The 16011-nt window shown below is 42.6% G+C and overlaps 1 protein-coding gene across 2 annotated transcripts in view; it reads left to right on the top strand.

The window, feature by feature from the left end:
* The window catches only part of LOC137423365 (lysosomal alpha-glucosidase), a 74663-nt gene extending 60665 nt beyond the window's left edge, over positions 1 to 13998 (top strand). For both annotated transcript variants that reach the window (XM_078774296.1, XM_078774297.1), the window contains exons 14-21: positions 1998 to 2131; positions 2222 to 2373; positions 6414 to 6562; positions 8270 to 8411; positions 8518 to 8616; positions 8997 to 9161; positions 9304 to 9450; positions 13727 to 13998. In XM_078774296.1, the coding sequence (XP_078630422.1) occupies positions 1998 to 2131; positions 2222 to 2373; positions 6414 to 6562; positions 8270 to 8411; positions 8518 to 8616; positions 8997 to 9161; positions 9304 to 9450; positions 13727 to 13792 (1054 nt within the window). In that variant the 3' untranslated portion in view covers positions 13793 to 13998. The remainder of the gene's footprint in view (positions 1 to 1997; positions 2132 to 2221; positions 2374 to 6413; positions 6563 to 8269; positions 8412 to 8517; positions 8617 to 8996; positions 9162 to 9303; positions 9451 to 13726) is intronic.
* The last annotated feature ends 2013 nt before the right edge of the window (positions 13999 to 16011 follow it).

The following is a 16011-nucleotide window of genomic DNA, read 5'->3' as shown; positions in this document are numbered from 1 at the left end:
CTCGAGTGAGAGGTGCATGGAAGAAGTTTCGGGAACTGAGTGGCATGCTGACGAGGAGTGGAGTGTCGTTGAAGCTCAAGGGAGAGGTGTATGCTGCATGTGCGAGAAGTGTTATGATTTATGTGAGTGAGATATGGGTAATGAACTTAGAGCAGCAATCAAGGCTGGAATGGGCGGAAATGCGAATGGTTCGGTGGATGTGCTGAGTATCGTTAAGACAAATGATAACATGCAAAAGATGATGGGAATCGAGCCTGTGACGGATGCTGTGAAAAGAAACAGGTTGAGATGGTTTGGTCATGTGTTGAGGAAGGATGAAAGTGACTGGGTGAGAAGAGTGATGGAAATGAATGTAGAAGGAAGTCGAGGATGGGGAAGACTGAAAAAGACTTTGCTAAAGGTGGTGGAAGAAGAAATGCGGGCAAAGGGGTTAACAAGGGGAGATGTAGAAAGTAGGGCAAAATGGAGAAGATTGTCATTGGACCTGCAAGGCGCTCCCCACTCCGCTATGTCAGGGTAAATGGCCGTAAAATGCCTGTTGTTGTTGTTGTTGTTGTTGTTGTTGTTGTTGTTGTTGTTGTTGTTATCAGGCATATAACTTAGACTGCCTCAAAATTGGTGCTTTTACCTTTCAACAAAAGCAGCAACCATATTTTGGCATGCTTATTGTTTCAGTTCAAAAAATGCCTGTTAACTAGCTATATGTTAAAAATCGTAACTTGAATGGCACTCGGTAGAGTGCAGACCTCCGCCAGGCTGAACAGTTTGTTTTGTATCCTACTGATGGGCCGGATCTGGTTTGGGACCTGAACCAAAATCGAATCGGCTTGTTGTTTTAGCCGAACCAACTTATCCACTAAGTTTAGTCATAACTCGTCCACAACTTTTTTGAATATCATGTTATACTGTATATCACTTTTCACCTGATATCTCAATGGTGAAGAATCACTTCAAAATAAAATAATGATTGCATCCGAATCCATATTCAGATCTTCACCAAAAATCGAATTGATTAGTCCTTCTCACACACCCAACCTCTCCACCGAGTTTCGTCCAAATCAGTCCATAACTTTTTGAGATATCATGCTATATATCGTTTTTGGCCCTTCACCACTAATGGTGAAGAATCACTTAAAAAATTATACTAGCCGGATCCGAATCCGGATCTCCACCAAAATATAATAATTTCGTCCTTGTCACACACCGAACCTCTCCGCCAAATTGTCTAAATCCATCCACAACTTTTTGAGATATCTTGTTCACAGACAAACAAACAAACAGACAGACAGGGGTGAAAACATAACCTCCATCCACCATCAGTGGCGTGACGGAGGTAAAAATTTATTTAATCAGGGGATACAGCAAACTGGCTTTCTGATGAGCATCTTCCATCAGCCAAGGCAACACTTTATAAAAATTCTGTAACAGAAACGAGGGAGGTCTCACATGGGGATCTCAACATGGAGATAATGACAGTGCAGGTGGAACCTTTGCATTATTGATCCAATTTGGGGCTGTCTCGTCTTGAGGGGGGTGGGGGGGGGGGGGGGCCTTGGCAAAACATTCCTTCCCTTAACAAATGCACCAGCATCGAATCGAATTTGGTGAGATTGGCCATGATAGTGTTTCTTGGGATGTTTTTGTTTTTCTACCAACATTATTGGATATTTTGGAAATGCCTAACTTGGTCTCGTCTCCAAATTGTTCATAAGCAAGAGAGATGCATTTTGGTGAAGCGGATATCTCATCCTACAAATGCTCTGTTTGAAGGATCTATCTTGTTTGTCACTCAAAATTTTATAGCTACTAAATGGGAAAATATCATCCACACCCTCAATAATAAATGTCTAAATGCCTTATGAATGGTCAATAATATATAAAATGCTGTGAAGCTTATTCTCTGACGGCAAATTAGTACAAACTAATAATTTAGTGTCCACAATCTTTTTTGCTGTAATTTGCATTCATGGAACACATTTGTGTTGTTCATTCGTCAGGGCATTGGAAAGGTTGCTCAACAAGCGGCCTTTTGTCATCTCTCGATCAACGTTCCCCGGACAGGGCAGGTACTCCGGCCACTGGACAGGAGACAACTGGAGCCACTGGTGGGACCTACGCATGTCTATTCCTGGTACGAATGACCAGTTTAACAAGTGCACTCGAGTTTCTGCCACGGAATTTAACCGACAAAATTACATGATTTTGGTCTGTTGCTTCGCAGCCATTTTGAATTTCAACATTTTCGGAATACCACTTGTTGGAGCGGACATCTGTGGATTTATGGATGACACGACAGAGGAGCTTTGCGTGCGCTGGATGCAGCTTGGTGTTTTTTACCCTTTTTCCCGAAATCACAACGACATCCACAAGAAGGTCATACAAACATGCTCCTACTGTTTTGGACAATGGTTGCTTCTGGATGATTCTGTTGTTTAATTTAAACGATTGGGATGTATTATAAATATTTACTGTCTGTTTTTAATCCAAAAAGGAGGCGTTTGTAAGGTTGTTACCAGAGGGTAAAGAGAAAGTACGACAGGCAATTTGGAAGCAAACCTCCGGCGGTAAGGAAAGAACAATATTGTAGCTGTAGTGAAACATTTATCCCAGAATGCTTCAGGACATTGAGAAACCATTCGGCCTGGAGAAAAGCGGATTTGTTTTTCTTTCCAGATTTATATTTTACCCTCAATAAATGAACAAATCATTGGGGCCGGCTTGGTTAGCAATGCTTTGTGAACAATTTTGTTCATGATGCTGTGACCTTAGCCTCCACTCCAATATACTGTTGAATGGTCCTTTTGTGTTACATTTATTTCCATACACAGGTAAAAACTGAGGCAAAAGCAATAGCTTATGGAATATGAGAGTGCCACATGGCGACAGTGGAGCTGAAAGAAACAGGTGGACAAGAGGAACGTACAAACCAGTCAGGTTTACAATGTTTTTTCGTTCAAAATTTTTGGAGATTAGCAAAACTATACATTTTTGGAATATTCAGAGCATGAGGAATCCAAAAATTTATTTTTGGCATTTGCATAGACACCTGCATGGCCACCATTTTGGATTTTCAAAATGGCCGCCATAAAATACATAATTTGCGCTATCTCGGCTTCTAGTCAACCTATAATATTATTTAAATATGCTAATCCTATGTTTTCTGGGTCAAGAAAACCATTCGTGGGTTCATTAGACTTCTAATCCTAACACTTGCTTCACTTTTAGGACTTTCCAGATGTTAGTGATACAAAAAATATTCCGCTCACATCCTCCGACCTATAAACTTTTCATTGAATAGGCCTATTCCATGTTTCCAAAGACGAGCAATCCACTTGTAGTATAGCTAAACTCCTAATTATTCTAACACGTGATTCATTTTCAGGAAATATGTATCTTGGCAGCAGTTCTGTTTATCTTTCTAACTGAACTAACACTTATCTTGGTGGAGGTGAGATACTACCTCCCACCACGAAGGTTCCACCTGCACCACAGGCCATTGTAGAGTTGGTCAGATGTCAGTATAAAGCCGATTGCACAACCCAGAGGTGTTCATGCAGGAGACACAACTTGGCTTGCACAGACCTTTGTTTGTGTGGAAGTGACTGCGAAAATGACTTGGACTGTAATGCCGAAAATGACACTCAAGATCTGTAAAAGCATATTCCTGAACGGTATAGACCTAGTAGATCCTGTGTATAGGACTTATAGTTCAATCTGATACTAACAAGGCTGCTTTCTTGCTTTATAAACCCAAACCTATAACTTCAAAGGACTTGCAATATCATGTATTATGTAATAGAGTTATATCACAAATATAAAGACAATGGTTTTCAATTGCCTTTGTTTGTTGCTTTCTATAATCCCGAGCACTATTTTGAGGCCTTTATTGGATTCCTTGACCCAGAAAACATAGGATTAGCATATTTAATTAAGTTTCTAGGTTGACTAGAAGCCGAGATAGCGCAAAATATGTATTTTGTGGCGGCCATTTTGAAAATCCAAAATCTGTATCTGTGCAAATGCCAACATTGATTTTCGGATTCTCCATGCTCTGATGATTCCAAAAATGTACAGGTTTGCTAATCTCCCAAAATTTTGAACGAAATTATATTTGTTAACATAGTGAACCTGACTAAACAGGCAGAGCAGCAAGAACGGGTGCAGATAGACAGACAGACATACAGCACAATAAACAATAGGCTACGCATTTTGTCTGCACAATCAAATAGAATAACCAACAGAGTAAGTGCAGAGTAAGAAAATACAATGCCTGAAATACCGTGCCGAAAATACAATATAATACAATGCCGAAAATACAAAATACAATGAAAATACAATGCCAATGCCGAAAATACAATGCCGGCCAAGTCGCCACAGGCATTGTATTTTCGGGTAGTCCGTGTTATGGTCTGTGACCTTTCTTTTCTTCTTCCGCCCCCCCCCCCCCCCCCCCCCCCTGTGAGTTAGACCAAGGTTTGGTCCACGGGTATAAAGCCTATGATTGGCTGTGGGGCAGGGGAAGGACCAGGAAGGTGATTCGGAGGAGAGAGAGGGTCCATTTTGGAGGATGGCTCATGGCAGGGTGCCTTGTCGTGTGTTTGTGGAGTTTTCAGCTGCAATCTCTCCACCTGAAGGTCGTGCCAGATCAACCCCTGTGGCCACCTCTGTACCTGAAGGTTGACTTTGATTAAACTCTTGCTACTGCTGGGCCTGCATTGGGGCCTACAGTTGGGGCCTGCATTGGGGCCTACCGCTGTGCCTGCATTGGGGCCTACCGCTGTGCCTGCATTGGGGCCTAATGCTGGGCCTGCATTGGGGCCTACCGCTGTGCCTGCATTGCGGCCTACTGTGGGGCCTGCCTTGAATGCAGTGCTTATTTCGAACTCTCGCTGCAGCTCCTCCATTTCGGATCCCCCAACCTGGCGTTGAGTGGATACTGGAGGATACAGTACCGCTCCCATCCACATCTTCTGGGTCTCTCCTCTTCAGACCTCTTCAGGACCACCAGACTGTAGGTCCTCCCTTGGGACTGACTACACAAGCAGCACCCTCCAGCTCTGGTTGCCTACTCCTACCCTCTCGTGCTGGCCCCAGCCCTGGCTGCCTACTCCTTCCCTCTCGTGCTGGCCTCAGCCCTGGCTGCCTACTCCTTCCCTCTTGTGCTGGCCTAATCCGGTTTTGCCTTCTCTTCTCCCGTCTTTGTTTCCTTTTTCTTTGTGTGTAGAAATGGATTTAGGGTGTGATAACCTATAAATAAAGCCGGTGTGATTGAATGCTTGGCTTGGTGTGCTTGAGGCCATAACAGTCCGTGCGTTCATGATAGGATTTCGTTCCCACAATAACTTGAGAATAGCTAAAGGGATTGAAGTCAAACTTGGTACAGGTATGTACAATGATGAAAAGACTAACTGATTCGATTTTGGGGTCAAGAGGTCAAAGGTCAGAGGTCCCATTAGGTAAAAATTCTGTTACTGTGCTAACTTATGAGATTTTGAGCAAACCTGGTATAAATTTATATATTATGATGAAAATATGAGCTGATTAGATTTTGGGGTCAAGAGGTCAGAGGTCATGTCAGGTAAAAATATCATCTATCTATAATTCCAGTAATCTCTGTTTGTACGTCTGTACGTTTGTACGTCTGTTTGTCTGTGACCGCTGTTTCTCGACAACCACGGGTCCGATATACTTTTAACTTGCCAGGTATATTGCTGGGGACCCGAGGATGTGCCTTTTCAAGGTTTCATATTAATCGGACAATTACTTACCGAGCTATGTCCAAAAAACGATTCAACCAATCAGAGAGCAGCGAACGATCGCGTGTGCCGAACGTGGAGGACACACTCTGCCTCGGATGGCACATTTGAGAGCGTATTCATTTATTTCACGTTTGCAAACTATGTTGGCGTTAAACTATGTTTTAAAACTAATAAAACCGAATTTGCGATTCATTCGCTTTCCTGCGCGTTTGTGCACGCGATGGCGATTTCTTTACCAAACTCCGGAAGCCGTTCGCTTTGGACCAAACCATTGCATGTAAATAGAGGGGGGGGGATTGTCACCGTACTCGCAAGCCGTTCGCTTTGGACCAAACCATTTCATGGGGGGATATAATTTTAGATATAGATATAGTACGGGCAATGCCCTAGTACTTGAGAACAGCTAAAGGGATTTGAATCAAACTTGGTGCAAATGTGTATAATGATGTAATAATATTGAGGCATATCAGTTGATGTCGCGATGTCGAAGAGTGCCATTCTAGTTTCGTTGCTGCCATGTCACTGGCACATCTGTAGAATGCATTACAGTGGGTAGCTGGGAAGTATTTGGCTTGGAGTTAGAGACTCGTAATTAATTGTTTTTATTATTTTTGTAATACTTGTCTTAAGAGTGCTTATTTTTGTCATTTGCAGTCGCAGGAACCTGTTGCTTTCTCAACATTTTCCCAGCGTGCTATACGAATGGCTCTGGACATGCGTTATATTCTCCTACCATTCCTCTACACGTTGTTCAATCGTGCACATTTGCAAGGAACCACTGTTGCTCGGCCATTGTTCTTTGAGTGAGTTGTTTTTCATCTTCCTTTTCTGTTCCATCACATTAATATATCACTGGATTATTGCCCACCCGTGACTACGAATGAAACATTCTCTCAATCTTTTTTTTTTTTTTTCATCCATAAGATCGAGGCTCATGGAAGAGCAACGTGATTGAGGCTCTGAGCTGACAGTATGGCAGCAGAGAACCTGTTGAGCAAGCTAGTGTTAACAAACAGAAAAAGAAGAAGAAGGGAGGAAATGCTTCAACCTGCAAGGATTGAGTTTGGAAGGTTTCATGGGGGTAATAATAATGATGGTCAGGATGAAGAGATGAAGGTGCACCACTTGCTTTTGAAGCACTGCAGGGAAGAGCACATGAGCTTCTGGAAGGCGGTTCCAGATACGTGAGAAGCGAGGAATAATAGAGTTGGGGAGTGCAGTCTGCCTGGATTGTGGAAGTTTAACCAAGACTGGGTTATGACCAACCCTCCTGAAAAAAACAGGAAAATGGTCGTACAACGTTTGTAGTTATCGTAGAACGTTACTGCAAACATGTATATCCTGGTGTTGGACGGCTGGGATAGCAGTGGGAACAAAAGCGTATAATACCATGGGCATCAGTCCCATAAGAGCTGGTATCCCAGCATTACATCCACCTCTCTATTCTGTGGAATATCCTACAGCAAGGCCAAAGCATGAACTCTACTGTCTCCCATTGTAGACCTGCCTATGATGTGAATGTAGTCACCTCATGCTTCGGCCTTGCTATACGAGATTCCATTGTTTTGAGAGAAGGATGTGATGCTGGGACGCTAGCTTATATGTGGGAGTGGGACTCTATTGAGCTACGGGCAAAGGTTTTATAGGACAAAGGGAAAGGTCTATGGCTGCAGGTCGTATGGACTTATAGACCCGACTCATTATTCTCCTCGGGTCCTTGTTAAATTATACTGTTGATTTGTAAATTGCATGTTGTCCTCTAATGGTATTCTGCATTTGATGCACGTGCGCACTCCTTCGTAATCATGAGAAATTGCAGGAAAAGAACAACAGAAGTCTGACTTGAAATTAAAAATTTCGACCTGAAAGTAAAATCTTAGGAGGTGAAGTTTTTTTTTTTGTTTTTTTTTTGTCAGGATAATGTTTTATTTTTTTATTTTGCAGAAACTAAGGCTCGAAAAGGAGCTGACACACACACACACATCTCACACATGAATACATGAGATACAACACAGGATTGTTAGACTGAGACATATAGCCACTGAGCTTTGATGAAGTTCCGTCAATTCCTGGGGCACTCTGGGTACCAGCCACACCACAACAATGGCGCTGCTTTTCTCACCATACCCAGTGGGGCATTTCCTAAGGAGTTTCCTTCTAACAATGGATACCAACCTATGGGGATTGGCAGTGCTCTTTTCCTTCTAAATGGCGAACATCAAGCAAGGAAGTAGCACGTTTAAAAAAAAAAGAAAAGTGTATGGTATGACTCTGCTGGGGTTTCATCCCCGTAACTCCCACCCTCAGAGCAGACACTCTTACCATTACACCAACAGAAGTAGTGCTTGCAATCAGAGGCCCTGTTTGCCCACCGCTCCCAACTCAAAAACTCACGATTCACCATTAGAACCTGTGTTTTGTTTTTACTTTCATGACAACTTGGGTAATGGCACTGCTTCCTGTTTATGCAGGTCTTTTTATTCCCCATGTTGTTCCTTTGCCGTTTGCAGATTTCCAAACGATAAAATGACGCATGGAATTGACCAGCAATTCCTCTGGGGTAGTTCATTGCTTATCACACCTGTACTTGAACAAGGGGCTACGAAGGTCACCGGGTACTTCCCCAGTGGTACATGGTACGATCTGTTTACTGTGAGTACACTTTGTCATGAGTACACTTTGTCTTTTGAGCATTACGTCGTTGGACCTTTTGTGCGCTGCTTAGGTTTGACGTTATCTTGAAACTTTTAATTTTCAGGGCTTTGCTCTTGTCAGTCGAGGAGAGAACGTGAGTCTGGAGGCACCGCTGGATAAAATTAATGTTCACATTCGTGCGAACTCCATTGTACCCGTGCAGGTATTTGGATGCCATTTTGAGTTGTTTCTTTCATGCAAATTAGTAATTATTGTATGGTATTTTTGCTGTTGGTGGCTGGGATTGGGGTGATTGAGAAGAAAAGAGGGGGAAATGATGAAATATTGTCCACAAAGACTTGCATGCATAGATGGTTTATTTGAATGTTGGAGTTCTCGAACTAGGTTACTCTTTAAAAAGTATAGCTCTATGAATTGCATGTATTTGTATGTCTTTTTTCTTTCAAACGACTGTACTCGGGTTTTCCGGTAAGATGTTATCAGATTCCTTTGTCTTTAATTTGACTTGATTCTTTATCCCTCTTGAACCCCCTAAAGTACCATCCCCAATCTGTCCGATTGTGCTTCTCGAATGATTGTCAGGGTACTGCACTGACAACAGTGGCTGGCCGGCAAACTGCTCTCGGGATTCGTGTTGCACTATCTGCCTCTGGGATGGCGTCAGGGGAGCTTTACTGGGATGATGGTGATGGTGTGGATACTCAGGAAAAAGGCCTTTATTGGATGTTTAGTTTCATTGCTGGGCAGGTGATTCTTCATGTCGTACTCTTAGATTCCCATCATTATATACAAAATGGAAATGAGCCCATAAATCAGTTTTTTTTTACCCTAATACAGTATATGCATAACCTCAAACCAACTTAACTTTTCAACTTCTCATTCTGTACAGAACACGATTCATTCTGTGATCGAGCACCAGAACTCTGGAATCCAAATACCAAGGCTCGGATTTGCGATCATTATGGGGGTCGAGGCACGACCATCCACAGTAACTCTGAATGGGGCCTCTATTCCTTTCTCCTATAGTCATGATGGGGTGAGCTATATTACATCCTTTAGTAATACTAGGGCATGCCCGTACTATATCTATATCTAAAATTATATCCCCCCCCTCTATTTACATGAAATGGTTTGGTCCAAAGCGAACGGCTTGCGAGTACGGTGACAATCCCCCCCCTCTATTTACATGAAATGGTTTGGTCCATTCGCAAAGCCAAAGCGAACGGCAGTTACGAATCGCAGTTACGATGAATCGCAAAGTAGTTTTAATTAGTTTTAAAACATAGTTTAACGCCAACATAGTTTGCCAACGTGAAATAAATGAATACGCTCTCAAATGTGCCGTCCGAGGCAGAGTCTGTTCGGCACGTTCGGCACACGTGATAGCTCGCTGCTCTCTGATTGGTTGAATCGTTTTTTGGACATAGCTCGGTAACTACTTGTCCGATTAATATGAAACCTTGAAAAGGCACATCCTCGGGTCCCCAGCAATATACCTGGCAAGTTTCAAGTATATCGGACCGGTAGTTGTCGAGAAACAGCGGTCGCATACACACACACACACAGACAGAGATTAGTGGAATTATAGATAGATAGTCATTTCATTTGTTTCTTACTGAACTCTGTGAGACTATTAAGTTATTCATTTATATATGTATGCTTGTAGTACGTGTATGCACAAATGTTGATGTCTCTCATTAGAGTGCCGCTTGCACCAGAGTGTCTGTCCGTCTGTCCGTGTGTTCGTACGTTTGTCTGTCTCCCGTTTCCAGCATCTGCTTCCTGCTCTGCATTTGAAAATCTCCATATGCAGGCAAAGATCAATATTCAACCAGAAAAAGAGTGCGATACCAAAGGAGATGCATTTTAAACATATAATTACAACATGGAATTGGTTAATTGTTTAACATTGCATTAAGATATGACCTGAGGCTTATCACAAAGTTGAATAAACGATGTCAGCATTGTTATCAACAGTAGCCTACACTGAAAGTCTGAATAAAGGTTGCAGTGTTAAACATTTAGTTAAAGAAAAACCTCCATTTATCATTGGGGCCTAAAATGACATTCAATAATAATAAACTTCAGAGGTCCAAAATAAACTTTAATTTAATTATCGGTGGACTTGATGAAGTAATTCATTAGAGTTAGAAGGTCCACTCTGAGTCGAGGAAGTTGGCGTTTCAAACTCAAGGCCCTGTTTGCCCACCCCTCCTGGGGGAGGGCGGGGGCGATGGATGGAGGGAGGGAGGGAGAAGTTTCCTTCTGTATCCATCCTGTCCACCCCATTCCTCCCCACTTCTATTGTTTGTCAGTCTCCCTCTATTTTGTCTTTCAACTCCTGCTGGTGTGTCCCCCTCTCTCTATTGTTCCTTTTTTCCTGTTGTGACCTGATCCATTCAGTGTTCTAGCTTTTCCACAAGCCTTGACTCTGTATACAAAAACTGTCATAGGTTGGCAACCATTGCGCAGACTTGAGGGGCCATATGATCTCTTTCTGAGTTGACTTTCCTTGGAAGGGACGTCACCTATTATAATATATTGTGAACTGTGGTGTCTCCTGTTTATGGCAGCCACTTCCCTCTCTGCATTTGAAAAGCTCAACATTCACTTTTGAAATGATGCGAGAACAGGCATGAATAATTTTGATGGCAAATTTTATTTCGCAAGCAGGATATGTTGCCCTCTTGTTAGACAAATTCAACCTTCGCTGCCTGATGTTGCACCACCATTTTGCTGTGGGCGGTAGAAGTAGCTCAGAGCTTTGGCTCTGAGTGAAACCAAGTGTGCAACACTATTAACATTTTAAAAAATCCATTAAATAATTTAAATTGATAGATTAACTTCAACTTTTTCTGTCACTGGGGACAGATACTTTTGTTTCCTTTTCCCGTCATTGGGGCCGGGTACTTTTGCAAACCATGGGTGTTACGGAAATTAACCATGGAGATGTCATCTTTTTAATGCAAAGAAGGCGTGAGCTCCAAATATGAGTGCACGGTAACAAAGGTACATTCTCTTACTCTGTACAGCAGCTGAATGAGTAGCGGAATGTAAGCATGGATGATCCTTGAAGATGACACAAGGTCAGGGTGACTGGCAGATGCAACTTACCCGCATTCTGTCGATGTTGGAAGATATCCACATTAACGTTGCAAAGATATTTATAGTACTTGGAAAGGCTTGTGGCAGTGGTTTCACCATCATCCACAAAATACAAGCATGTGCAAGGTGTCAGCAAGCCTGGCCCCCTGAAACCAACCTCAGAACCACTCTGGTAAATAATGGAAAGATGTGATTTCATCATTGAGATTGGAATCCATGCAATGGAAACACAAAGGATCACCATTACCCAATGGATTTAGCATCTCCCAGCCAGAAAGATTGGAGCTTCGGTTTTCTTCGATGCCAAGGGGATCAATTTAAACCTCACAATTTAAACTTCAAACACAGGGAAATTATATGTGAGCCTCATGCAGACATTTTGTCAGGCTATGAAGGACAAATGCTGAAGATGTGCTCCTCCTTCATGATAAAGTCCATTACACAAGGCCCATATTGGTTGGACTGCAATTTGTGAATGTAGCTTCAAACAACTGGATCACGCCACCTATAACCTGTACCTGGTCCATCATGACTACTATCGGTTTCATCATTGAAGTCTCAACCTTTGTGGCTGCCAATTTGCTGATTGAGGGTCATGGAAGTGCAAGGTGACAGAAGGTATGAAATGACAGTAGGACAGCGGGGTAACACTTGGACACAATAAGTAAGGGAGTGAACAAACAGGAAAAGCGAAGGATAGGAATCACCGTGACCCCCAAGTAAAAGGGTTTGGTTAGGAGGGCTTAATGGGGGTAATAAATATTGTGCGTAAGGATGGTGGGTGATTTGAAATGGTGGAGCACCCACTGTTTGAAGCCCTTGAGAGAAAAGTGGGATAGCCAACTTCTGTAAGGCGGATCCACATATTAGAGAAGCGATGAACAAGAGGTGAGGTGTGCACAGAGCATGGATTTTAGAAGTTTAACCAAGACTGGGTTAGTGGAAGAATGTGTAAATCTTCGTTGTTGTAGTGGGAGCTAGACCAGATAAGCAGTAAAAACAGAGGGGCTGCTGCTTCTTCTTCATTAGTATGCAGCACAAGACTGTGGGGGTAGCATGATTGACGGACGGCATGGCTGTGCCGCTGAAGCAGTGCCCTCTGCTGGTTAGGGCAGGAATTTGGAATTTGTTTATGATGACGGTGATAGCTCGTTTACTTTTCGCAGAGGACACCATGGGATCTTTAACGTCCACCAACAGATGCTGGCAGATGGGACGCCAGTCAACAGATGCTTAGAGTGTATCTGAGAGCACCTCGAATTCCAAAGCTTCCCTTACCTCACTCCTTGATAGCTTTGTGTTTGCAGCATCTAGGCGAGTACGCACCCTGTTCCCTTAATTTCTGGACACTCCTCCCACTTTTTAAAAAAGCCTGGATTCGCTCCTGGAGTAGATGATACATATTATATACACTTGCTCCATTATATATAGATTCGTCGGTCATCGCTAACATGTGAGTGGCGGTAAAAAAAATTTTTGCCATTATTCCGTGGACCGGCAGTTAAGAATCTCTGCTCTAGGCCCTCCTGCCAGCCCAAGGAGGCTACTGACTTGCCTATAATGTGCGAGCAGCAGACCTTGTGCTGCAGGGAGGAGGCAATCCAAGCTGTTCTCTGCATTGAACTTCTTGGGGGCACTCTCCCCTCTGTTTGCAGGTTATTCATTACAAGGTTTTTGACCTGGAGCTGCTGGGATTGGCTGAAAAAACAGCACTGTCAATCATTTGGTAAAAAAAAGTTTGGGGAGCTTGAGAGACAGCAAGATAGACACATGCAGGCACAGTGAGAGGTCACAATCATGGAGAGACAGTTTGAAAGTGTACACCCACTTTTAAACTAAAACCCACGTATTAATGTTTCTCGAAGGCTGTGGAGAAGAGGGTTTCTGAAATAGTCTTGAAATGTAGATGATAAGAGAAATGCATTTAAAGGCCTTCGCTAATGCTATCTTGCTTGAAACCTTGTACCAGCTTCTTTTTGCAAAGGTGGTCATATCATCTCCATAAATTGAGGACCTTAATTATTGAAAAGCTGAATTTTAAGTATCTTTTCCACTTTCGACTTTGAACTTTGAAGCCCTCAAAGATAGGCACAAGTCGTTTTGAAATTATGATTGGAGAAAGTATGATAGTTATAGTGGACATGAGTGCACAACGTTCCCTTTCTTCAAACCTCATAAGATATTCCTTCATGTCTTTGTCACCACAGATCCTGATGCTCCCCAAGGTGAACGCACCAATGTCCAAGGCCTTCACCATTGCTTGGAAGAGTTAGTTTGGATTGTTCTGCTTTTGTGTTCGCCAATGACTCTGCAAGCAGAGCCTCCACTCCTACCAGCTACATTTCCCTGTTGTGGACCATTGGGGACCTCATGCCATACACCATGCTTCGGCACTCTGTTATAGATGCCTCCACCATTTGCAGCTTCTTTGTGAACCGATTCTTCAAAAATATAATTAAACAGTGCAAAATACAACTGACTTGCAGGTGATGGAGGAATAATATTCCACTCTCAGGAAGAGAGGTGGTATAAGCATTCACAAATCTGTCAAAGGTATTGTCCCTGTACTCATTTTGAAAAACTGGAGGTGGTCATCTACATGTTGTATACACAAAGTCGATTTTTTTTTTTGAAGTGCGCGCAAACACACACACACACGCACACACACACGCACACACACACGTATACACATATGTATACACACGCACGTATACACATACGTATACACACACACACACACACACACACACACACACACACACACACACACAAAGGTGGATACATCGAGACCTGAGAGGGCTCTGTTCCACGTTCTGAAACCCGCATTTGGAGATACCAACCAACAATACACATCTCCTGAAACCCACCCACGTGTGGAAACGGCAACTTGCATGCACACATACACGGATAGCAGACACATCTACTTTACATGGCTGATTTTAAACTGTTTGCACCAAACGACGAAAGAATTGGCAGAAAAACTAATTCGTGAAACGATACTCTGACGACATTCAAATGGAATTTGGCCTGGATAAGTGTGCCAAATGTACACTCGTAAAATGGACCAACATTAAAGGACAACAAAAAATTGACACAAATACAACAGTATCGGAAATAGACAACGAAGCATCATACAAATACCTCGGAGTAGAAGAGGGCCACCAAATAAGTCACAAACAAATGAGAAAAACAATTACCAAAGAATACCTGTATAGAACTAGGCTGATCCTGAAAAGATACCTTTCTCCAAGGAACAAAATCAAAGCCGTAAACCAACTCGCTATACCAGTATTGCAGTACAGCTGTGGATTAAAAAACTGGCTTCAATCAGAAATCAATAAACTGGATATCAAAACAAGGAAACTCCTCACCATCCACACAATGTTCTCCGAATGTCATGGCAGAGACCAGAAAGAGGTAGTATAGTGGCCTGATAGAGCTCAACGGAGTACACAGAATGACAACTGTGGGATTAGCTGATTACATGAAATGTTCAACAGAGTACCAAATCCAATTTGGAAGCAAACACGAGGACAGCAAACCAAAGAAGCTATGCATAACCCATCTAGCAAAAAAGTTCCAAAAACAGATGTGAATGGAAGATGTCTCACAAGAAACCAAAACGAGTACAGCTTCAACCATTACAAAAAAGGCAAAATAAAAATTTAAAATTAAATATCAACAGATATACACCGACAAACCTGGAGAATGACAAAATAGCAGGAATATATATATATATATATATATGTACACACACACACACACACACACACACACACACACACACACACACACACACACACACACACACACGATTTGAACAGATAGGTCATAGATAAAGATGGCTCTCTGGAATGGTTAAGACGAAGTCAGCTCAACTGGGATGGAGAATGAGTCATTAGAAATATCCAAGATCAAGGAAGCTACACCAATGGCTTTAAGAAAATGGCGGAACTGAGTCAATCCGACAAGTGTAGGTTGTGCAAGATAGAAACAGAAAGTATGAGTCACCTCCTATCGGGATGTAAAAAAAAAAAAACTTGTCAGAGCAGATGTACACTCAAAGGCACAAGGTATGTAGAGTAATCCATTGGCACATCTGCAAAAGTCTCTATCCCAGTTTCACAAAACTCATCGAAACACTTACCAAAAGCAATCACTGTACAAAAAAACAACAAAAAAAAAAACACCTTTAGAGGCCATTTTTCCCCCCAAGCAGGGGTTGGCCTTTTTCGGGGACTGTGGTTGTTGTTGTTTTTTTGTCCCCTTTTTGAAGCAATGTTTTACGGCCGGATGCCCTTCCTGCCACCAACCCTTTTTGTCGCCTTTTTACGACAAACAGGGAATTACCAGTGAACTGGTGCTCAATTTGCCGACCTCGGAAGGATGACAGGCTGAGTCAACCCCCCTGGCGTTAATTCAGCGATCGACCGGGATTCGAACCCAGGATCCTAGGATCCTAAGCTGGCACCCTAGCCGCTAGCCCAACACC

Source organism: Myxine glutinosa, chromosome 3 (assembly GCF_964187855.1).
Source record: "Myxine glutinosa chromosome 3, kmMyxGlut1.1, whole genome shotgun sequence".
Classification (NCBI taxonomy): domain Eukaryota; kingdom Metazoa; phylum Chordata; class Myxini; order Myxiniformes; family Myxinidae; genus Myxine; species Myxine glutinosa.
The sequence above is the reverse complement of the archived record's forward strand: the minus strand, read 5'-3'. Positions and strand labels throughout refer to the sequence as shown.